This window comes from Pezoporus flaviventris, unplaced genomic scaffold (genome assembly GCF_033815535.1).
Source record: "Pezoporus flaviventris isolate CSIRO_AGI_PZ_B2104156 unplaced genomic scaffold, CSIRO_AGI_Pfla_v1 ptg000317l, whole genome shotgun sequence".
Taxonomy (NCBI): domain Eukaryota; kingdom Metazoa; phylum Chordata; class Aves; order Psittaciformes; family Psittacidae; genus Pezoporus; species Pezoporus flaviventris.
This window is the reverse complement of record NW_026892864.1, coordinates 202,715-225,461: the sequence shown is the minus strand read 5'-3', so window position 1 is coordinate 225,461 and position 22,747 is coordinate 202,715. Positions and strand designations below refer to the sequence as shown.

The 22,747-nt window shown below is 53.1% G+C and overlaps 1 protein-coding gene and 1 pseudogene across 3 annotated transcripts; one reads left to right on the top strand and one right to left on the bottom strand.

Annotated features, from left to right (window-relative positions):
- Positions 1 to 1,854: 1,854 nt before the first annotated feature.
- Positions 1,855 to 19,886, top strand: LOC133263424 (olfactory receptor 14A16-like; annotated as a pseudogene).
- On the bottom strand, positions 4,071 to 22,650 carry LOC133263423 (olfactory receptor 14C36-like). 3 transcript variants are annotated; one of them, XM_061443176.1, is made up of 2 exons: positions 22,415 to 22,650; positions 4,071 to 5,072 (listed from the first exon to the last, which is right to left on the bottom strand). In XM_061443176.1, exons 1-2 carry the CDS (start codon positions 22,590 to 22,592, stop codon positions 4,072 to 4,074), a joined length of 1,179 nt encoding a protein of 392 aa, XP_061299160.1. In that variant the 5' UTR covers positions 22,593 to 22,650; the 3' UTR covers position 4,071. The 3 variants fall into 3 exon arrangements, with proteins under 3 accessions (XP_061299160.1, XP_061299162.1, XP_061299161.1); XM_061443178.1 differs by lacking the exon at positions 22,415 to 22,650 and adding an exon at positions 10,022 to 10,063; XM_061443177.1 differs by lacking the exon at positions 22,415 to 22,650 and adding an exon at positions 6,359 to 6,870.
- Between the last annotated feature and the right edge of the window lie 97 nt (positions 22,651 to 22,747).

The window sequence follows — 22,747 nt, the reverse complement described above, 5'->3', positions numbered from 1 at the left end:
TGGGCTTTTATACTGACCAAAACGCACACTCATTCTGACACAGGTGGCCAGCCTGTGCTGGAAGAAGTGGCCAGCAGTATCTACAAAGTTCTCCAAAGGTTGATAGAAACCTGAACATACTTATTTTTACCAACTTCTTGTTCATGAGTATCACAGAGAGACTGTATTATATGAGTCACAGTATGCCCAATACCCCTGATGAGAACATATGAAAGACCTTCCCACCACTGAAAAGGCACACAATATGCCTGTATCCCGTGTTTGTCTCGCTGTAGATTCGGGGCGGGGAGGGGGGGGTGGATGGTGATTTTTTTTTTTTACTTTAACGTAAAAAAGATTGCTCCCTTCACTTTAAGAAGGACTGAAAACATCCATAAAATGGAAGTCCTAAGCTGAAATTTCAATTAATTCAATCACTGACAAGGCAGTTGTCCTGGGGTGGTGCTGGCTCTTTCCAGGGTTTCAGCAGTTCCCCTTATCTGATGTTCTTTCCTTTCTTACACAAGTTTACATTAAACACCAGTTGCACTTTTAGACAAATACTTATTGTTAACTAAAGAGATTGAAGATAATCAGAAGAATAACATAGGTTTAACATTCAGTTATTAATTCAGGCTCCCTGTCACATTTACCTTTGATAAAGGCCCAACTGCGACCCAGGGGAGCACAGGCTGTACAAGCTGTCTTTGGTGAAGGCATTTGTCAGCATCAGAGTCCTCTTGGGTGACACCTCTGGGCACCTAAAAGCTGTCCGAAGGGTAACTGCTGCCTGGCCAAGCTGAGGGCCTACAGTTGTGCGTGAGGAGGTAACAAGTGGTTTCCCTCAGCCTCAGCACAGCTGTTGGCACAGTCTCCCTCAATGCTGCTCTGCCCAAGGGAAGCCATTGCAGTCTGAGTGGGTGGGCAAACAGGAGGGTGAAGCACTTGTGTCAGCAGAACCAGCTGAATAGCCACCAGGGACATCCCAAGCAGCAGAAGATGCAGGTGCCTGCTCCCGCGCTGTCACGTCCGCAGCCACCACGACACCACAAGAAGCAGCATCAGCCAGGGCCCTTCTCCTGCCGCAATACCCACAGACCCAGCAATGCCACCATCAGTCGGGAATGCTGGGCGGCTCCGGCGGATGTTATCGGAAGCCCCTGGAATACCTGGGGGACTTCTGAGCTCCACCAGGCCGCCAGAGCTGCTGCCTCTGTGTAGAGTGCACATTCAGGTTCCACGGGCACACCAGGTCCGTGCTGTTTTGTGGAATGCTGGTGAGCCTGCACAGGTTGTGCCAGATCCCACCAGACCCTGTCACCTTCCACAACGCCTGGCACGCTCCTGAAGGTGCTGCAGCGGTCCGGTGCTGGGGCACTTGCTGGATCTGCTGCTGCACACCTGAAGGGAAATGGAGCTCTGACTCATTGTGCTTCGCGGGGGAATGGTTCAGAGAAGTCATCCTTGTGGGGATAACTGAAAAGGCCTCATTAATGACCAATGGTAATTAATCAGGGACTGAATTAAAATCAAATGGGAATTCAATGGTGATTTAGCAATAAGTGAATTTTAATTCAACTGCGAATTCACAATGATTTGAAGATGATGTAAATGATAATTTATATGATGACTTAGACAATGAGTTTGCCTTCCAATATCTGTTTGATGCCTGCAAGAAAGCTGGAGGGGAATTCTTTACAAGGGCATGTAGTGATCAGACAAGTGGGAATGGCTTTAAGTTGACAGAGGGGGGATGAATAAGATGAAACTTTTGGAGGAAGTTCTTCCCTGTGAGCGTCGTGGGACACTATCACAGGTTGCCCAGAAAGATATCCATCTGACAGCACGTCTTTGCTGCTTCAAGGCATGTGTTCAGGTATGCAAGGCCACGGAACCCCATGGAACCCTTCAGTGGAGGCACAGGCAGGCAACAGCTGCCCCACGGAACACAAGCTACTGGTGGAGGAGGCAAGAGCAGCTCCTCTGGTTGTTCCCATTTGGTGTCTCGGAGCCGGTGACACCTGCAGACACAGGAGTGTGGAACGAGGTGGGTGGCGATGGCGATCTTGGGGTGCTTTAGGAGTTGCCAAGAAAACCTCAAGTGACTTCCCCAGAGTGGCTGCTTTGGACTGGGTGTGCGAGTTGTGCTGGCTGAGCTGGGAGCTGAGAGCTTTGGCTGTGAGGGGAGATGCTGGCATCTGGCCTTATTTCTTGTGGGGAGAAGTAGGGCCTGTGGGGATGAGACAAGGGGGAAGGGCTTTAACGTGACAGAGAAGGGAGATTGAGATGAGGTCTTAGAAGTTGTTCCCTGTGAGGCTTGTGGGACACTGGCACAGGGTGCCCAGAGAAGCTGTGGCTGCCCCATGGCTGGCAGTGTCCAAGATACAGATGAAAATTCCCTGCCTGTTTCCCTGGTACATGGTTGAGTGGATTTGAAGATAAATCTGACTCTACAGATCCAACACCAAAAGGAACTGTTCACCTTCATGTGCAGTAGACACACAGATCACTTGCTGTGTTGTGCGCACTTGTCAGTTATTGAGGAAAGTATCCATGGACGGGAAAGGAGAGAGCACAGGAGGAAATTTTTAGTTAATTGTTCTTCCAGGTAAAACCTGTTGAGCTTTAGCACCTTTTCCATATTTTTCATGTAATTGGAATATATTTTGTTATTAAAGATAATATTTCATTCCCTCCTCCCCTGTGTTCTAGGAGAAACAGCAAGAAGATCTACCTCAATCCATCCTTCTCACAGAGTGGTGTGGTCACCTCTTGTCTTTGTGCCTCCAAACAGAGTAGTGCTGAATTCCAGTTATATATTGAAGGAAATGGTTGGTTGGTTTTCTCAGTTGTAAACAGTTTGTTAAATGTGTTTAAATCCCATGATCTGTATGAGGAGGTTTCCACAATAACATAACTTCTCCAGGTGATTTCCATGCTCTATTGAAAAGCAGAACATTTAACAACAAACAGAATAGAATAGAAATGAATGAAATTATGGTAGGATATAAATTTGACTGGGTTCCAGTTGCTGTTAGAGACCATCCAGACAGGGTATCCCACAGGAATGTTGTTGTCAGAGTATGGACTTGTTAGGGACAGGTTAATGGTTGGACTCGATGTTGTCAGGGTTTTTTTCAGATTCAATGATTCTGTGATTCTATTAAAAGTTAATTTAACTAATTCTGTTTGTTTCATTTAATTTCATCTCATATTAGAAAATTATTCCTCATGTTGAGGGTACTGAGACAGTGGCAGACTCTTGCCCAGAGAAGCTGTGGGTGCCCCATCCCTGCCAGTGCTCAAGGCCAGGTTGGACACAGGGGCTTGGCCAGTCCCCAGCAGCCTTCCCTTCTCAAGATCTCAGGTCCCCATCAGCCTTGCCTTCTCTGGGATGAATAAGCCCAGCTCCGCCAGCCTCTCCCCCCAGGTACTGTGTGCCCGTCCTGAGGGCCCATTGTTAAACCCACTCCTACTTGCCAGTGGTGTTCCTGAACTGGGGATCTGAAACCTGGATGGAGTATTCCAGAGCATCCTTTCCCTTGTTCTGCTGCCGTGCTCCTGGGCATACAGCCCGAGATGCTGCTGTCCTCCCTTGCTGCCAGGGCACACGCTGCCTCCTGTCCAGCTCCTGCCTATCCAAACCTTTCCCATGGGCTGCTGCCAGCCAGGCAGCCCCAGCCTGCGCCATTGCAGGGGAGTCCCCTGCTCTCCTACCCAAGACACACTGAGACGTCTGCAGCCCCCCCATGCCATCCCATCTCCCCACACCAGCACACCAGCCCCAGCCCTTGGGCTCCTCAAGAGTTCATCCTGCTCCAGGCAAGGAGCAGCCATCCCAGAGCTGGAGCAGCCAGAAAGCTGATGTCATTCCCCTTCATTCCTGCTATGTGAGGATATATCACAGAGAAGTTGCTGTGGTATCATTTATTTCTCTTAAATACAATGACAGACCCACAGTGACACAAACTCACACAATACAAGTGGCTACTAAAAGAGGAGGAGAAGAAAATTGACATTTCAATGAAGACAACGTCACCATAAATTGAAACAGGATAACAAATATAAAGCAGGAAAGATGGAAATGGCCTGTCATGACCTAAAATGGAAGCCCTTTACAGGGTAAAGCAGGCAGTGTATGGCTGCTGAAACACCTGCAGTCACCAGCTTCCTCACAGCATCCTTGAGCTCCTGGTTCCTCAGGCTGTAGATGAGGGGATTCACTGCTGGAGGCACCACTGAGTACAGCACTGACACCACCAGATCCAGAGATGGGAAGGAGATGGAGGGGGGCTTCAGGTAGGCAAAGGTACCAGTGCTGACAAGAAGGAAGAGAACAGCCAAGTGAGGGACACAGGTGGAAAAGGCTTTCTGGCGTCCCTGCTCAGAGGGGAGCCTAAGCACGGCCCTGAAGATCTGCACATAGGACCCCACAATGAAAACAAAACATCCAAACCCTACAAAGCAACTTAGCACAAGCAGCCCAACTTCCCTGAGGTAGGAATGTGAGCAGGAGAGCTTGAGGATCTGGGGGATTTCACAGAAGAACTGCTCCACAGCATTACCTCGGCAGAGGGGTAGTGAAAATGTATTGGCTGTGTGTAGCAGAGCACTGAGAAACCCAGCGCCCCAGGCAGCTGCTGCCATGTGGACACAAGCTCTGCTGCCCAGGAGGGTCCCATAATGCAGGGGCTTGCAGATGGCCACGTAGCGGTCGTAGGACATGGCAGTGAGAAGATAAAACTCAGCTAATATAAAAAAGAGAAAGAAAAAGAGCTGTGCAGCACAACCTGTGTAGGAGATGACCCTGGTGTCCCAGAAGGAATTGGCCATGGATTTGGGGACAGTTGTGGAGATGCAGCCCAGGTCCAGCAGGGAGAGGTTGAGGAGGAAGAAGTACATGGGGGTGTGGAGGTGCTGGTCGCAGGCTGTGCTGGTGATGATGAGGCCGTTGCCCAGGAGCGCAGCCAGGGAGATGCCCAGGAAGAGCCAGAAGTGGCAGAGTTGCAAGTCCCGCGTGTGTGCGAACGGCAGGAGGAGGAACTGGGTGATGGAGCTGCTGTTGGACATCTGCTGCCTCTGGGCATGGGGCACTGTCAGAGGAGAAAAAGGCAGTGACAGGTTAGGACAGGAGGGATGTCAGATACAGAACTTCAATTTACACACTCACAACTCTGAACACTATTGGGCTGCATGGGAGACGCTGAGCGGGACTTGGTCATGATTGTCTTTGAGGTTGGTTGGTTTGTTTGTGTTCCCAGTGACACAGCTGACAAATGACTTTTTTAGGGGTAAAACTCCGAAGGTTTTGAAGACAACTGTGAAGAGTCTCAGCATGGGACAGACAAAACGGCTCAACTGTCTGTGGGTTAGTGCCTACTGAAGGTTGCTGCAGAGTCCATCAGTCTGGTTCTCAGTTGCCCTGCACTTTCTAGCGAGACAGTCAGCTCCTTGCCCTGCAGAGCATGGCCAGCAGCCATCTCCAGTGCCAGACCCCAAGAGAGCTTCCTGAACGCACCCTCCCAAGGGCTGGGCTGCACTTTCCCCCCACTCCCTGCCCATATCTCTGCTGCCTGGAGCTGTCCCTGCCAGGAGTTGCTGCTCTGTGCCCAGCTCTGCTCCCTCTCAGTGCTCTGAGAGCCCATGCCATGGGCTGTGTGCTCAGCTCTGCCCTGCACACCCCTCCCGGCAGCAGGGCTCTTCCCAGGGGCATCTGTGCCTGTGCAGGTGCTCTGGAGCAGCTCAGACAGTCCCTGACAAGACTCTCGGTGCCTTCTCCAAAGCGGAGAAGTAAATTCCCAGCTCCCACTGCCCAACCTGCCCACCAAGAGTGAAAAACATCACAGACCAGTATCGTCCTTTAAGGACAAACACTCCCTTAGTGTCTTTCAAAAGGACTCTGCAAACATGCTCAGAGTAATGTGGAGCTCTGAGCAGCCCTGACCCACACATCACCCTCTCCAGTGCACAAGAACACTTCCCCTTCCCTGCCAGGGGTTGTTCCTTTCACCTCAGCTTCTCCCCCAGTGCCATGGGGAACTCCGGGGCAGGCTGAGTGCTGACCTTGGCAGGCAGCAGAGTCCCTGCCCCTGCACACAGCCCCTGGGCTGCAGGGACCCTGCTCACAAGGGCAGCGCTGGGCATCCCTGGCTGCACACCCACATCCACACCCTGCAGCCAGAGCCGGGACAAGGGACCTGCCTTGTCCTGTCCCTCCCATGGTGCACAGGGAAGCCCTGCTCTGCAGCACATCCTCCTCCTTATCTACACAGAGAAACCAAGAGAGTCTCCTGACAGATCCCATGGTCTGTGCAAGGCAGCAGCTTGAGGAGATCCCTCCAGGAGCTGCAGCTGTATTGCCCTGTACCCAGAGCCTTACCGTGCACAGGGCTGGGAAGGTTTCTCCTGCAGGGAGCTCTCAGCATCCTCCACTGCCAAGTGCCTTTAAGCTCTCTGAGGCTCGCAGTTTTCCCCTGGGTGCCTGCAGGCAGTGCCTCAGTCCTGCTCCTGGGCATAGTTGTCTCTCTGCAGCTCTGCCCGCTTGCCAGCATCTATCTGTGTCCCAGGAGCCCAGCCCACCTCAGCAGCAGAGGTCCAGCCCAAGGCGGCTCTGCCTTTGCCCCTCTGGGCTCCCTCCAGGTCCCCCTTGGGCTCCAGGGGACACCATGGGAAACAGCCTGAAGCTAGCACTGATGTTCCCTCCCTCAGCTGGCAGACACACTGCCTTCCTGCAGTGTCATTCCTCTGATGAGAGACAGAGTTTGGTCGAAACAACAGCATTGTGTAGAATCATGAAAACATTTAGGTTGAAAAAGACCCTTAAGAACATCGAGTCCACCATTAACCAAACACTGGCAAGCCAGCACATCACTCACGTCCCTTAGAACATGTCTTTTATATATGTCTTTTATATATGTCACCCAAGGCTCTTTCCAACCTGGCCTTTAACATTGCTAGGGATGGAGCATTCCCAGCATCTTTGGGCAACCCATTCCAGTGGCTCACCACCCTAACAGTAATCAATCCATTCAATTAGCTTGACAGTATCCCAAAGGGAACTGCTCCTCAGGATGGACTTGCATAAACCCACTGGCAGAAAATGGCATGCCTACCTACCGGGGGTTGCAGAGGAACTGAAATTACCTGAAGGACAGGCTGAAGTTTCCAAACTACTGCAGATGCCTGTAAATGCACAGCCATCAGCGTTACAACAACCTTTCAAGCACTCACCAGGTTTAGAAGCACTTCCATTTACATTGGAAGGAATGTTAGGAAACACCAACAGAAAATACCTGGTTCAGCAGTGCCTCAGCAAAAAGGATCACAGAATCATGGAATCAGCCAGGCTGGAAAAGACCTTTAAGCTCATCCAGTCCAACCCTTACCCCAGCACTGCCGAGGCCACCACTAACCCGTGGCACTGAGGCCCTCGTCTACATGGTATGTGAACACTTGCAGGGACAGTGACTACCGCCCTGCCCTGGGCAGCCTGTTCCAATGCCTGAGCACCCTCTGGGGAAGGAATTGTTCCTCAGCTCCATTTGAACCTGCCCTGGTGCAGCTTGAGGCCATTTCCTCTTGTTCCATCCCTTGCTACCTGGAAGTAGAGACCAGTCCCCTCCTGGGTCCAGCCTGCTGTCAGGCAGTTATAGGGAGCGATCAGGTCCCCCCTGAGCCTTCTCTTCTCCAGACTGAATCCCCCAGGTCCCTCAGCTGTTCCCCATCACACTTGTGCTCCAGGCCCTGCACCAGCTCTGTTGCCCTTCTCTAACCTCGACCTAGCACCTCAAAGTCTCTGTTGTAGTGAGGGCCTCTGAACACAGGATTCAAGGTGAGACATCACCAGTGCTCAGTGCAGGGGCACAACCACTGCCCCGGCCCTGCTGCCGCACTGGTGCTGATCCAGGCCAAGATGCTGGGAGCTTCCTGGCTGCCTGGGCACAAGCTGCTCATGTTCAGCTCCACCAATCAGCACCCCCAGCTCCTTTCCCATGAGCAGTTTCCAGCCTCTCTTCCCCAAGCCTGGAGCGTTGCAGGGGGTTGTGGCCCAAGTGCAGGACCTGGCACTTTCCCTTCTTGAACCTCATCCCATTGGTCACAGCCCGTAGATCCAGCCTGTCCAGATCCCTCTGCAGAGCTTCCTACCCTAAAGCAGATCAATGCTCCCTGTAACCGGGGTGGGGTTGGAAATCCTCATGGGGTCTAGTTCGGAGGCAACAAGGAGCATTTTGGGGCTGGAGTCCTTGGGGTGGGGACAGCTTTTTTTTGGCATCCCCATTTGGGATGGGGGTGTTTGTTGGGGCCTCTCCAGGATTTTGGGTCCCTGGATTCATTTCAGAGGGTCTGGGGTGATGGGAGGGTGCGGGTCACGTTTGGGCTGCCCCGGGCCCCCCTTTTGGGTGTCCTGCCTGCTCTTGTGCTTCAAGGACATTTGGGATACCCCAGGATTTTAGGGGATACCACAACTGCTTTGAGTGCTTCCATGACCCTTTTGGGGGGGCAGTGTGGTTTTGGGGTGCCCCTTTATCAGGGTGCCCCTTTTGGGGGATTCACCGCTCTGGGCCCCCTGAATTCACTACTGAACCCAAAGCAATGTTGGGGTCCCCCCAGTGGATTCAGAGTCCCAGAGCATCTTGGGGGACCCCCAGGGAGGGTGCTGGGGGGATCCCACTTTTCAGGACACCCCTTTTTTAGCAGGTCTGTGCCACTGTGCTGAGCTGGGGCAGCTTTGGAGCAGCGGTCTTTGGGTTTGGGGGATTTTGGGTGATCCTGGGAGGATTTGGTGTGATTCAGCTGATCTCTAAAACACCTCACGGTGGCTCAGTTTTTTGGGGAACTTGCCATCTCCCGAAAATGCGGTGTCCAGCAATCCCAGGGCAGCCGAATCTCATTGGATGCTTTAGGGAGCCCCATTGTCATCAGACAGGAGAGCCAGGCCAGGCCAGGCAGGGATCTCCTTTACCCCTGCTGAAGGAAGGGATTCAGCCTCGTTAGTACAGGCATCTTATTCTGGGATTGAAGCCCTGGGGCTGGAAGGGAACTCAGTATGGGAGGAATTTGGGGGGTTGGAGGGATTTGGGGGTTCAAGGAACATTGGGAAGTTGGGGAGGGGGAGTTCCCCAAAACTCGCTGTAGGAGGCACATTATATTGGGGGAGCATCCATGTGCCAAAAACAGGGGGTACCTGGCTAACAGGGCACCCCTAGTAGCTCTTGGGTGAGAAATGTTCCCTCAGGGTGGAGATGTGTTAAGGGGAAGAATTTGTCGGCTCAGAGGGGATTTGGGCATTGGGAGAGATCCCCAAAGCTCCCCGGGGTGGTACAGGGATTTGGGGAACACCCAATGTCCCAAAACTAGGGGTGAATTTGTCCCAGTGTACCCTGACTCTTCGGTGCCCCTGTTGGCCCCTGGCAGTAAATGGGGGGGATTTGGGGTTCAGAAGGGAAGTGGAGGTTTGGGGAGATTTGGAGGTTCATGGGAATGTGCCCAAGCTCTGCAGGGGGCCGAGTAATTTGGGGGACCAATGGAGCCCGCAAACAGGGGCTACAGCCACCAGAGACCACTCCACAGATCACTGGGGAGGCAGAAAATGGAGATATGGTGGGAACCTGCCAGGTTTTGGGCTGCAGCTGGGGAGTTCTCCCTAAATCTTACCTGTGAAGATGCTGACGATGAGCTCATCCCTCTGACCAGGGGTGGGATGAAACTAAGGGGGTGTCCTGGAAGCTGGAGTGACCCTTGCACTCCCCCAGGCTCTGACTTGGAGGTAGAAGTTCTCCTGCCCTGCCACTTTCTCAGCACTTCTGACACCAGCAGCTCCTGCATACAGAAGGCTCCTGCTTTGCTCCCAGAACCTCTGCAGGCAGAGCTGAGCTCCAAGCACATGAACAAACCCAGGGCATCCTCCTCACCCATCCCCTGCTCCTACAGCTGGGATGGCACCAGCACATCTCCTGACAGCTTCTCCTCCATTCACAGCATGCACCCACAATGTTTTTGAGGCCAACACTAAAACAGGATTGCAAAGTCAAAGAACACAGACCTGGATGCACAGGGCAGCCAGGGAAGATGCAGCCTCCCGAGGGAGGGGAGGGCTCTCCTCTGCACTGGTTACTGCAGGGCTCTCGCTCCTTAAAGAGCCCAAGCTCACCATGGGGGCCCTGTCACAATGGGCATCTCTACAGCGACTGCCACGGCTTTGTGATGGCAGCAGCATTGTGCCCATAGCCACTGGGCACCCAAGGTTTGGGACTGGGTGTGCTTTAAAGTCCCTTCCACCCCAAACCAGGCTGTGACTGTATGACAGTAAAATACGATCCCCTTTTGTCTGCAGAAGAGCTCTCAGCACCGAGTCAGGCCCAGGATCAGGGGCAGACATTTGTGCAGAACATCCTGTCTTTGCTGCTGGACTTTTCAGAGGCCCCTGGAGACCGCTGAGGGCAGGTCAGGCCTGAAGAACAGCCACGATCGAGGGCAGCACTGCCACCTCCTCTGAAGGGAGCCCAAGGGCTGAGGCTCTGCAGTCTCTCCTTTCCCCAGCTCCGCCCTTGGCTTTCAGCCCCACAGCAGAGCCCTTCTGCAGCCGCTTCTCAGCTCTCGTTGCTCGCTGGCAGCTTCCCGAGGCAGTTGTGCCTCTGCCGGAGCCAGAGCAACGGCCCAGCCCGTGCTGCGCTGTGTGGGGCGCTCCGATGGCACCATCGAGTGAGTGCAGGGCTCGGCAGCGCTGGCAGGAGCAGAGCTGTGGGGCCTGACTCTGCTCCCGGGCCAGACGCGGGTGAGTTCCAGCACTTGGTGTTTCTTGGCAGGAACCTTCAAAGCCAGGATCAAACCAGATATGAGCGGGATCGAGCCAGAATTGAATGGGGATGGAGCCGGGGTCAGAGCGGGATGGAGCCAGGTTGGGATCAAGATGGAGCAGGATGGATCCGGGATCAAACCAGGGTTGAGTGGGATGTAGCCCAAAGGAGCTGGTCAGGAGCGGGATGAGCAGGGCTGTGGGTTATGATTGAGTGGAAAGGGCAGTGCTGTGAGATGGGATCAAGCCAGGGGACAGGGGGTCGGGAGCAGGGATGCAGTGAGTTGGTCAGGGTGGTGGGACGGGATGGAGCAGGGTGGGCAGGGAGTACAGCAGGGATGCAGTGGGGTGAGTTGGACTGGGCTGTGCCACGAGGGCACGGGAAGCGGGGCCTGACCCTGCAGGGGAAGTGCAGGCAGGGATGGAGCCCACGCTGGGGCAGGGGCTGGGCATGCTGGGGACGGTGGCAGGACCTGCCAGTGGATACACCCACTTGAGTTGGATGTGAGTCACCAACAGATCCACAGGTGCATCCCCAAGCCAACATCTGCATAAAGGTAATTTAGAATAAATCTAACAAAAGAGCAAATTACCTCCTGGCATGCATCTTTCTAACAGATGACTTCTTTAGAAATAGTTTGATCCAGCTTGGGTTTCTCTAATTACATTGTGAGAGCTTTAAGGGTTACTAGGATTCAAACCAACTTGGCCAGAAATAAGCATTAAAGGTAAACCGCATGAGCTCAGGAAGGCATCTTGAAGAGCACAGGAGGTTAGCAGTGTGAAAGACAGGACACGTGCACTTGTGCTCAGTAGGGAGATACTCTGGGATTCTATCATTTATGGCCTTAGTATTACTGAGCATTTGAAGTTTCTTAAATACGTCCTCATTACTCTGCTTCCCCCAGTTGATTGTGAGTGCTTAGCAGAGATGGACTGGTAGGACTGGGGCAGTGGGGAGATGCCCAGAATGCTCAAGCGCAACATTAGTCAGTGATCCAAAAATGCTAGTGGGCTTAACTAGACAAAATCTACCCTCCAGAATGCTTCCTACCCAAGGGTATGGGGACCCAGGTAGTGGCCATCTTCCACCCTTCCAGTCAAGAAAAAGAGCATGAGAAGGAGCGAACTCATATTGCATGTCCACAATTGGTAGATTAGAGACACTGCTTCAAAGTGGGTGTTTTCTGACAGTCCTGATGCAGGTGCAAAGGCAGTCCTGAACTAATTGGTGGGAACCATCAAAATAGCAGACTCATTCTCAGCTGTGGTGGAATCTGGGTTGTAAATACTTACTGTGAGGGTGCAGGCATTCTATGAGCTTCCTGCTTGGGGAGGCTAGGACACCTGGCCAACGCTCAGTGCAGCCAGCACTGAGATGATGAGAAACTGCACGGCCTCATGAGTAAACAGTGACAGAGCTAAAGCCCATTCTGTTTCTAAGGGTATACAAGCAGGAGCCTCTTGTAGCCGAACTTGAGGCCTCACCTATAGGTGGATACACCCCATAGGAACTTCCCAGTTACCTGAGACTCCCAGCATGGGTTTTAACGGGGCTTCCCAGCTGAAGTGTGTGCCTGGATGACGATTCGGTGGTGACTGATGGTGTCTTTTTTAATCCCTGTTCTCTCTGCGCAGTATTGATTTCATGCATTGCTAATTGTCCTCTGTACTTTACACATATTTATACGTATATATGTGTGTGTATATTTACACATATGTATACATATATGTATATGTGTATATTTATACACATAAACTATTTGTTTTATTGTACTTATTTATCATACCGAGATATCTACCTAGTTTGCTTTCATGTGCTTGTTTCATCCACTGTGCATGTCATCCAGATAGTGTGTGATCATTTTGCTGAGTACCCTGCCTGTCAGCAGAATACTTGTGTACCCAGGAACCTCCCTGACTCTCTTACAGACACCAGGTCCTGCTGCTTTCCGCAAGGTAGAACTGGATGTCTAGAAACAGGGGCTCCCATGTACACAATGGAACCAAAAGCAGCCTTGAAGGAGATAAAACAGCAAAGGCAGGGCCAGAAGACTTACAGCCCAGGGAAGGTAAGACAGCCTGCCCACCTCTCCGCCTCTGCTTTGCAACTACCAGTCCTTGAGCATCCCCACTTTCTACTGGGCCTTCTGAGAACACACGACCACCTTAGCGGAGTGACCAGCCACAGGACAGCAGGCCTGCGCGCCTGCCTTTGTCCAAAGCTGAGCAGAGGGAGGCCAAGGAACACATCTTTGCCTCTCCACTATCTCAGCTATTGAAAGCTGACACGTGCTCACACATCACGAGCTGCTCAGAACATACAAGCAGACCCTGGATCAGACCTTTCTCATGCACTGGAGATCAGCTGGCGTAGGAGGGGCATCCAGCAAAGTCTGGGTGGGGCTAGAAGGGTTCTGGACTTGGAATCAGCTCCAGTGCCAGCTCAGTTCCAGCCATGAGCTTGCCCTGCCACATGGAGTGGGCATGTCACTCCAGTTTGCATCATGAACTTGCCGATGACACCAAGCTGTGTTGTTTGGATGATAGGCTGGAGGGAAGGAGCGCCATCCAGAGGGAGCTTGACACGCTTGTGAGGTGGGCTGATGCCAACCTCATGAAGTTTAACCATGCAAGTGCAAGGTCCTACCCCTGGGTCGGAGCAATCCCAGGCACAGCTACAGGTCGGACAGAGAAGAGATTCAGAGCAGCCCTGTGGAGAAGGACTTGGGGGTGTTGGTTGATGAGAAAATGAACATGAGCCTGCAGTGTGTGCTTGCAGCCCAGAAAGCCAACTGTATCCTGGGCTGCATCAAAAGGAGCGTGACCAGCAGGTCGAAGGAGGTGATCCTGCCCCTCTACTCTGCTCTGGTGAGACCTCACCTGGAGTATTGTGTGCAGTTCTGGTGTCCTCAACATAAAAAGGACATGGAACTGTTGGAATAAGTCCAGAGAAGGGCCACGAGGATGATTAGGGGACTGGAGCACCTCCCGTATGAAGACAGGCTGAGAAAGTTGGGGCTGTTCAGCCTGGAGAAGGAAAGGCTGCCTGGAGACCTCACAGCAGCCTGCCAGTATCTGAAGGGGGCCTGTAGGGATGCTGGGGATCTACTGCTCATTAGGGACCCTAGTGATAGGACAAGGGGTAACGGGTTAAAACTTAAACAGGGGAAGATTAGAGTGGATATAAGGAGGAAATTCTTTCCTGTTAGGGTGGTGAGGCACTGGAATAGGTTGCCCATGGAGGTTATGAATGCTCCATCCCTGGCAGTGTTCAAGACCAGGTTGGACGAGGCCTTGGGTGATATGGTTTAATGAGAGGTGTCCCTGCCCATGGCAGGGGTGTTAGAACTAGATGATCTTAAGGTCCTTTCCAACCTTAACTATTCTACGATTCTATGATTCTGTGATTCTATCAGAGACTAGATCTTTCCTTTGAGTGTCCTTCTAAAACCCCTTAAGGGATGTATTTTATCTGCCCCTTAGCTCTGTCTCTCTTGCCTTTAACTTTCTCCCTAAAAAAATCATTCTCTTCCCTCTTGCCCGTCCCACTGGCTCCTGGATGGATGGCCAGAGAATGGAAAGAATGTGAGTGCTATGGTTTGCGATAAGAGCAGTCCAGTAACTAAGGTATAACACCAAAACACTACTGCTGCCAACAATAATAATAATGATAAGGGAAATAACAAGGGGAGAGAATACAGTTGCTCACCACCCAGACGGGAGCAGGGATCTGGGCCTCCCAGGTGACTCCTCCCAGTTTCCCCGGTGGGATGGAGGGATGTGGGCAGGGGGAGGGAAAGGCAGCACAAGGGACATGACCACAGTGTCAGAGACCAGGTAACAAAAGGTGCTGCTGTGACCTTGCTGCCAAGGGCAGGAGGCACTCCTGGGTACCCAATGGCTATGGGCACGGTGCTGCTGCCATCACAAAGCTGTGGCAGTCGCTGTGGAGACACCCATTGTGACAGGGCCTCTATGGTGAGCTTGGGCTATTTAAGGAGCTAGAGCCCTGCAGTCACCAGTGCAGAGGAGACCGCTTCCTCAGGAGGCTGCATCTCCCCTGGCTGCCCTGTGCACCCAGGTCTGTGTTCTTTGACTTTGCAATCCTGTTTTAGTGTTGTCTTGAAACACATTGCAGGTGCGTGCTGTGAAGGGAGGAGAAGCTGTCAGGAGATGTGCTGGTGCCATCCCAGCTGTAGGAGCAGGGGATGGGTGAGGAGGAGGCACAGGGCTTGTTCATGTGCTTGGAGCTCAGTTCTGCCTGCAGAGGTTCTGGGAGCAAAGCAGGAGCCTTCTGTATGCAGGAGCTGCTGGTGTCAGAAGTGCTGAGAAAGTGGCAGGGCAGGAGAACTTCTACCTCCCTGTCATTCCCATGAACCTCCAAATCTCCCCAAACCTCCAGTTCCCTTCTGAAGCCCAAATCCCCCCCATTTACTGCCAGGGGCCAACAGGGGCACTGAAGAGTCAGGGTGCACTGGGACAAATGTAACCCCTAGTTTTGGGGCACTGGGTGTTCCCCAAATCCCTGCACCACCCTGGGGAGTTTTGGGGATGTCCACCAATGCCTAAATTGCCTCTGAACCCCGAAACTCTTCCTCTCAACACATCTCCACCCTGAGGGAACATTGCTCACCCAAGAGTGACTCAGGATGCCCTGTTACCCAGGTACCCCCTGTTTTTGGCACGTGGGAGATCCCCCAATATGCCTCCTAAAGCGACTTTTGGGGACCACCACCCCACACACACCCAGAACCCCCAAATGTTCCTTGAACGCCCAAATCCCTCCAACCCCCCAAATTCCTCCCATACTGAGTTCCCTTCCAGCCCCAGGGCTTCAATCCCAGGATCAGATGCCTGTACTAACGAGGCTGAATCCCTTCCTTCAGCAGGGGCAAAGGAGATCCCAGCCTGTCCTCACCTGGCTGTCCTGTCTGATGATGGGACAAGAAACAGGCTACCTGCAGAAGTGGTTTTGTCACCACCCCAGAGGTATTCAAAACACATGTTCTAAGGCACATGGTTAAAGTGTTGAGTTGCCAGTGCTCCGTTTATGGTGGACTAGATGCTCTTAAAGGTCTTTTCCAAACTAAATGATTCCATGACTCTACAAAATCTTGTTGTTCAGACCAAACTCTGTCTCGTCAGAGAAATGACAGTGCAGGAAGGCAGTGTGTCTGCCAGCTGAGGGAGGGAGCATCCGTGCTTGCTTCAGGCTGTTTCCCATGGTGTTCCCCTGGAGCCCAGGAATGCTCTGAGTCAGCTGGTGACTGGATGTGTTTCAGCAGCCATACTCTGCCTGCTGTCCTCTGCAAAGTGCTCCAAGTGTAGGTCATGACAGGCCACATCTGTCTTTGCTGCTTTACAGCTGTTTTTTTTTTTTCCACTTGTGATGTTGCTGTCTTCAAAGATGTCATTTTTCATCCCCTGCTACTTCAGTATCCATGCAACTTGTCTGACCCACAGACTTTGTGTCAATGGCGCTCTGTCATTGTATTTGAGCTGCGTGTGTTCAGCCTGGAGAAGAGGAGGCTCCAGGGAGCCTTACTAAGCCCATACCTAAACAGTGCCTACAAGAAATCTGGAGAGAGGCTTTGGACAAGGGCTCGTAGGGGCAGGACAAGGGGGAACTGCTTTAACCTGGCAGAGGGGAGAGTGAGACCTCAGGAGGAAGCTCTTCTCTGTGAGGGTGCTGAGGTGCTGGCAGAGGGTGCCCAGAGAAGCTGTGGCTGCCCCATCCCTGGCAGTGTTCAACATAGAGCTGAAAATTACCTGCCTGTTTCCCTGGTACATGGTTGAGTGGATTTGGAGATAAATCCGACTCTACAGATCCAACACCAAAAGGAACTGTTCACCTTCATGTGCAGTAGACACACAGATCAATTGCTGTGTTGTGTGCACTTGTCAGTTATTGAGGAAAGTATCCATGGGCTGGGAAAGGAAAGAGCACAGGAGGGAATTTTTAGTTAATTTTTGATCTTCCTGGTGAAACCTGTTGGGCTTTAGCATCTTGTTCCATATTTTCCATGGTAATTGGAATGTATTTTAGTTATGAAAAGTTGTATTTCATTTTATACTCCCCTGTGCTCTAGGAGAAAGGGTCTCCCTCAGCAAGTGTCTCCCTTAACCCATCCTTCTCACAGAGTGGTGTGGTCACCTCTTGTCTCTGTGCCTAAAAACAGAGTAGTGCTGAATTCCAATTATAAATTGAGGGAAATGGTTAGTTGGTTTCCTTAGTTGTTAAGAGTTTGTTTGATTATAGTCCCATGTCCTGTGCAAGGGGGTTTCTGAAATTATGGTAGGATGTAAAATTAAACTGTTGGTGACCATCCAAACAGGGTACCCCAGCAGCGATGTTCTCATGGTGTTTGGACTTGCTAGTGACAGGTTGATGGTTGGTCTCAGTGTTCTCAAGGTTGTTTCCAAATTAAAGGATACTATGATTCCAAGAATAGAAGGTTTTTAGCCGTAACTCTGTCTCTCATCAGAGGAATGACACTGCAGGAAGGCAGTGTGTCTGCCAGCTGAGGGAGGGAACATCAGTGCTAGCTTCAGGCTGTTTCCCATGGTGTCTCCTGGAGCCCAAGGGAGTGCTGGAGGGAGCCCAGAGGGGCAGAGGCAGAGCCACTTTGGGCTGAGCCTCTGCTGCTGAGCTGGGCTGGGCTCCTGGGACGCAGATAGATGCTGGCGAGCGGGCAGAGCTGCAGAGAGACCTCTCTGCCCAGGAGCAGGGCTGGGGCACTGCCTGCAGGCACCCAGGGGAAAACTGCGAGCCTCAGAGATCTTAAAGGCACTTGGCAGTGGAGGATGCTGAGAGCTCCCTGCAGGAGAAACCTTCCCAGCCCTGTGCACGGTAAGGCTCTGGGTACAGGGCAATGAAGCTGCAGCTCCTGGAGGGATCTCCTCAAGCTGCTGCCTCGCACAGACCATGGGATCTGTCAGGAGACTCTCTTGGTTTCTCTGTGTAGATAAGGAGGAGGATGTGCTGCAGAGCAGGGCTTCCCTGTGCACCATGGGAGGGACAGGACAAGGCAGGTCCCTTGTCCCGGGGCTGGCTGCAGGGTGTGGATGTGGGTGTGCAGCCAGGGATGCCCAGCGCTGCCCTTGTGAGCAGGGTCCCTGCAGCCCAGGGGCTGTGTGCAGGGGCAGGGACTCTGCTGCCTGCCAGGGTCAGCACTCAGCCTGCCCGGGAGCTCCCCACGGTGCTGGGGAGGAAGCTGTGGGGGGAAGAAAAAGTGTTCTTGTGCACTGGAGAGGGTGATGTGTGGGTCAGGGCTGCTCAGAGCTCCACATTACTCTTATGTTTGCAGAGTCCTTCTGAAAGACACAAAGGAAGCGTTTGTCCTTGAAGGAAGGATCCTGGTCTGTGATGTTTTTCACTCTTGGTGGGCAGGTTGGGCAGTGGGAGCTGGGAATTTACTTCTCCGCTTTGGAGAAGGCACCGAGAGTCTTGTCAGGAACTGTCTGAGCTGCTCCAGAGCACCTGCACAGGCACAGATGCCCCTGGGAAGAGCCCTGCTGCCGGGAGGGGTGTGCAGGGCAGAGCTGAGCACACAGCCCATGGCATGGGCTCTGGGAGCACTCAGAGGGAGCAGAGCTGGGCACAGAGCAGCAATTCCTGTCAGGGACAGCTCCAAGCAGCAAAGATATGGGCAGGGAATGGGGGGAAAGTGCAGCCCAGCCCTGGGGAGGGTGCGTTCAGGAAGCTCTCTTGGGGTCTGGCACTGGAGATGGCTGCTGGCCATGCTCTGCAGGGCAAGGAGCTGACTGTCTCGCTAGAAAGTGCAGGGCAACTGAGAACCAGACTGATGGACTCTGCAGCAACCTTCAGTAGGTACTAACCCACAGACAGTTGAGCCGTTTTGTCTGTCCCATGCTGAGACACTTCACAGTTGTCTTCAAAACCTTCGGAGTTTTACCCCTAAAAAAGTCATTTGTCAGCTGTGTCACTGGGAACACAAACAAACCAACCAGCCTCAGAGACAATCATGATCAAGTCACACTGAGCCTCTCATCTGCAGCCTGAAATTGTTCAGAGTTGTGAGTGTGTAAACTGAACTGTATCTGACATCCCTCCTGTCCTAACCTGTCACTGCCTTTTTCTCCTCTGACAGTGCCCTATGCCCAAAGTCAGCAGATGTCCAACAGCAGCTCCATCACCCAGTTCCTCCTCCTGCCGTTCGCACACACGCGGGAGCTGCAGCTCTGCCACTTCTGGCTCTTCCTGGGCATCTCCCTGGCTGCGCTCCTGGGCAACGGCCTCATCATCACCAGCACAGCCTGCGACCAGCACCTCCACACCCCCATGTACTTCTTCCTCCTCAACCTCTCCCTGCTGGACCTGGGCTGCATCTCCACAACTGTCCCCAAATCCATGGCCAATTCCTTCTGGGACACCAGGGCCATCTCCTACACAGGTTGTGCTGCACAGCTCTTTTTCTTTCTCTTTTTTATATTAGCTGAGTTTTATCTTCTCACTGCCATGTCCTACGACCGCTACGTGGCCATCTGCAAGCCCCTGCATTATGGGACCCTCCTGGGCAGCAGAGCTTGTGTCCACATGGCAGCAGCTGCCTGGGGCGCTGGGTTTCTCAGTGCTCTGCTACACACAGCCAATACATTTTCACTACCCCTCTGCCGAGGCAATGCTGTGGAGCAGTTCTTCTGTGAAATCCCCCAGATCCTCAAGCTCTCCTGCTCACATTCCTACCTCAGGGAAGTTGGGCTGCTTGTGCTAAGTTGCTTTGTAGGGTTTGGATGTTTTGTTTTCATTGTGGGGTCCTATGTGCAGATCTTCAGGGCCGTGCTTAGGCTCCCCTCTGAGCAGGGACGCCAGAAAGCCTTTTCCACCTGTGTCCCTCACTTGGCTGTTCTCTTCCTTCTTGTCAGCACTAGTATCTTTGCCTACCTGAAGCCCCCCTCCATCTCCTTCCCATCTCTGGATCTGGTGGTGTCAGTGCTGTACTCAGTGGTGCCTCCAGCAGTGAATCCCCTCATCTACAGCCTGAGGAACCAGGAGCTCAAGGATGCTGTGAGGAAGCTGGTGACTGCAAGTGTTTCAGCAGCCATACACTGCCTGCTTTACCCTGTAAAGGGCTTCCATTTTAGGTCATGACAGGCCATTTCCGTCTTTCCTGCTTTATATTTGTTATCCTGTTTCAATTTATGGTGACGTTGTCCTCATTGAAATGTCAATTTTCTTTTCCTTCTCCTTTAGTAGCCACTTGTATTGTGTGAGTTTGTGTCACTGTGGGTCTGTCATTGTATTTAAGAGAAATAAATGATACCACAGCAACTTCTTCTCTGTGATATATCCTCACATAGCAGGAATGAAGGGGAATGACATCAGCTTTCTGGCTGCTCCAGCTCTGCGATGGCTGCTCCTTGCCTGGAGCAGGATGAACTCTTGAGGAGCCCAAGGGCTGGGGCTGGTGTGCTGGTGTGGGGAGATGGGATGGCATGGGGGGGCTGCAGACGTCTCAGTGTGTCTTGGGTAGGAGAGCAGGGGACTCCCCTGCAATGGCGCAGGCTGGGGCTGCCTGGCTGGCAGCAGCCCATGGGAAAGGTTTGGATAGGCAGGAGCTGGACAGGAGGCAGCGTGTGCCCTGGCAGCAAGGGAGGACAGCAGCATCTCGGGCTGTATGCCCAGGAGCACGGCAGCAGAACAAGGGAAAGGATGCTCTGGAATACTCCATCCAGGTTTCAGATCCCCAGTTCAGGAACACCACTGGCAAGTAGGAGTGGGTTTAACAACGGGCCCTCAGGACGGGCAGGGACTGGAGCACGGTACCTGGGGGGAGAGGCTGGCGGAGCTGGGCTTATTCAGCCCAGAGAAGGCAAGGCTGGTGGGGACCTGAGATCTTGAGAAGGGAAGGCTGTTGGGGACTGGCTGCCTGTACCAGCAAGGAGGACATGGAGAATAGAGAGCCAGGCTCCTCACCATGGTGCCTGGTGGGATCACAATAAGCAATGGGGGATAGTGACAGAGGAGAGGTTCAGCCAGGACAGAAGGAAACCTTGTTCCCATAGGCTCAGGCAAGTGCTGCATCAGGTCACCCAGAGAGGCTGTGCAGTTTCTTGCCTTGGGGATTTCCTACTCAGACTGAATCAAGCCTTGAACCACTTGCTCTGATCCTGCTCCTGAGGGGCTGGACTGGAGACCTCCTGGGGTCCCTTTCAACCTCTGTTCTCTTATGCTCCTACAACCGTGGGCTTATGAATGGTGACAAAGACGCCCCAAGGGCTGGAGCTCGTCTCCGATGAAGACAGGCTGAGGGAGCTTGGGGTGATCAGCCTGAGGAAGAGAAGTCTCCAGAGAGACATCTTAGCTATCAGCCCATATTAAGCAGGGCCTACAAGAAATCTAGAGAGGGGCTTTTTGCAAGGGTGCGCAGAGACAGGACAAGGGGGAACGGCATTAAGCTGAAAGAGGGGAGATTTAGATCAGACATTAGGAAGGAAATCTTCTTTGTGAAGGTGATGGGACACTAGCACAGGGTGCCCAGAGAAGCTGTGGCTGCCCCGTCCCTGCCAGTATTTAAGGACAGGTTAGTAGGAGATTCGAGCAGCCAAAACACCCCCATAACATAACTCTAAAACACCCCCATAACACCCAGAAAAAACAAACCACCCTACAAAAACTGATGGACACCCATAAAGATCCCCAGAGCACCCAAATCACCACTGGGTTCCTGATCTGTGATTCAGTTCTGACCTGTTCTCATCTCCACCTGCAGGTTTCACATTGTTCCCATTCTCCTCCCCACACCACCCAGGTGCTGAGCGAGCGGCTGCTGGTGCTGACTTCCCGGCTGGGTTTCAACACTGACCCTGTCCTGGCCCCTTTGCTGTGACAGCAGGGGCTGGACGTTTGCACTCCTGGAGCTGGGCTCTTTGTACGGGCACGCAGCTGTAAGCAGCATTCTTTGGCTCAGGAAGCGCAGCTCCCGAGTGTTGCTGGGGCTGGGGCAGTGCTTGCCAAGGGCAGGGGAGGCCCAGCAACATCTCCTGTCCTGGCCCTGTTGCTGGGGGAGCACAGGGGCTCCCACGGGCATTGCTGCAGTCAGGATTGTGCAGGCGTGCCCAGAGCCCAACAGCTCCTTCCCACCTTGCTCAATGCCCGGTGGGCTTCTGTGCTGTGCCTGTGCCTGCCAGGGCCTTTGTCACCTTCCAGAAGGCATTGCCAGAGCCCAGCACAGCACTGGAGCCTTGCACAATGCCTGGCGCAGGCCTGGCCTTTCCCAGAGCCCACCAGCACCCCTCCTGCCTTCCACAATGCCCGGTGGGCTTGCGCAGGCCTTGCCGGAGCCACGCAGGTCCCCTGGTGCTAAGCTCCCAGTGACAGCACCAGCAGCTGCACTGCCCAGGGGCTGCTCCTGCCCTGACACCTTCTCAGCACCTCTGACACCAGCAGCTCCTGCACACAGAAGGCTCCTGCTTTTCCCCCAACACCTCTGAAGGCAGAGCTGAGCTTCAAGCACATGAACAAGCCCAGTGCCTCCTCACCCATCCATCCCCTGCTCCTACAGCTGGGATGGCACCAGCACATCTCCTGACAGCTTCTCCTCCCTTCACGGCACGCACCCACAATGTGTTTGAGGCCAACACTAAAACAGGATTGCAAAGTCAAAGAACAGGGACCTGGATGTGGAGGGCAGCCACGGGAGATGCAGCCTCCCGAGGGAGGGGTCTCCTCTGCACTGGTTACTGCAGGGCTCTTGCTCCTTAAATAGCCCATGCTCACAGTGGGGGCCCCATCACAGTTGTGAAATCCACAGGGATTGCCACGGCTTTGTGATGGTGGCCGCATCGTGCCCATGGCCACTGGGCAGCCAGGAGTTGGGACTGGGTGAGCTTTAAGGTCCCTTCCACCCCAAACCAGGCTGGCATCACAGAAACATGGTGGGATGGCTGCTATGACTGGCTTTTTAGAAAAGAAAGGCCCTGCAGGCGCTGAGGGGGAGTTGCCCTTTA

Coding starts and splice junctions, on each gene's coding strand:
- LOC133263423 (XM_061443176.1), bottom strand. CDS start 22,592: ATGGGCACGATGCGGCCACCATCACAAAGCCGTGGCAATCCCTGTGGA. Junction 5,073..22,414: donor TGGCTGCCCTCCACATCCAG/GTCCCTGTTCTT, acceptor CTCCTCTGACAG/TGCCCCATGCCCAGAGGCAG.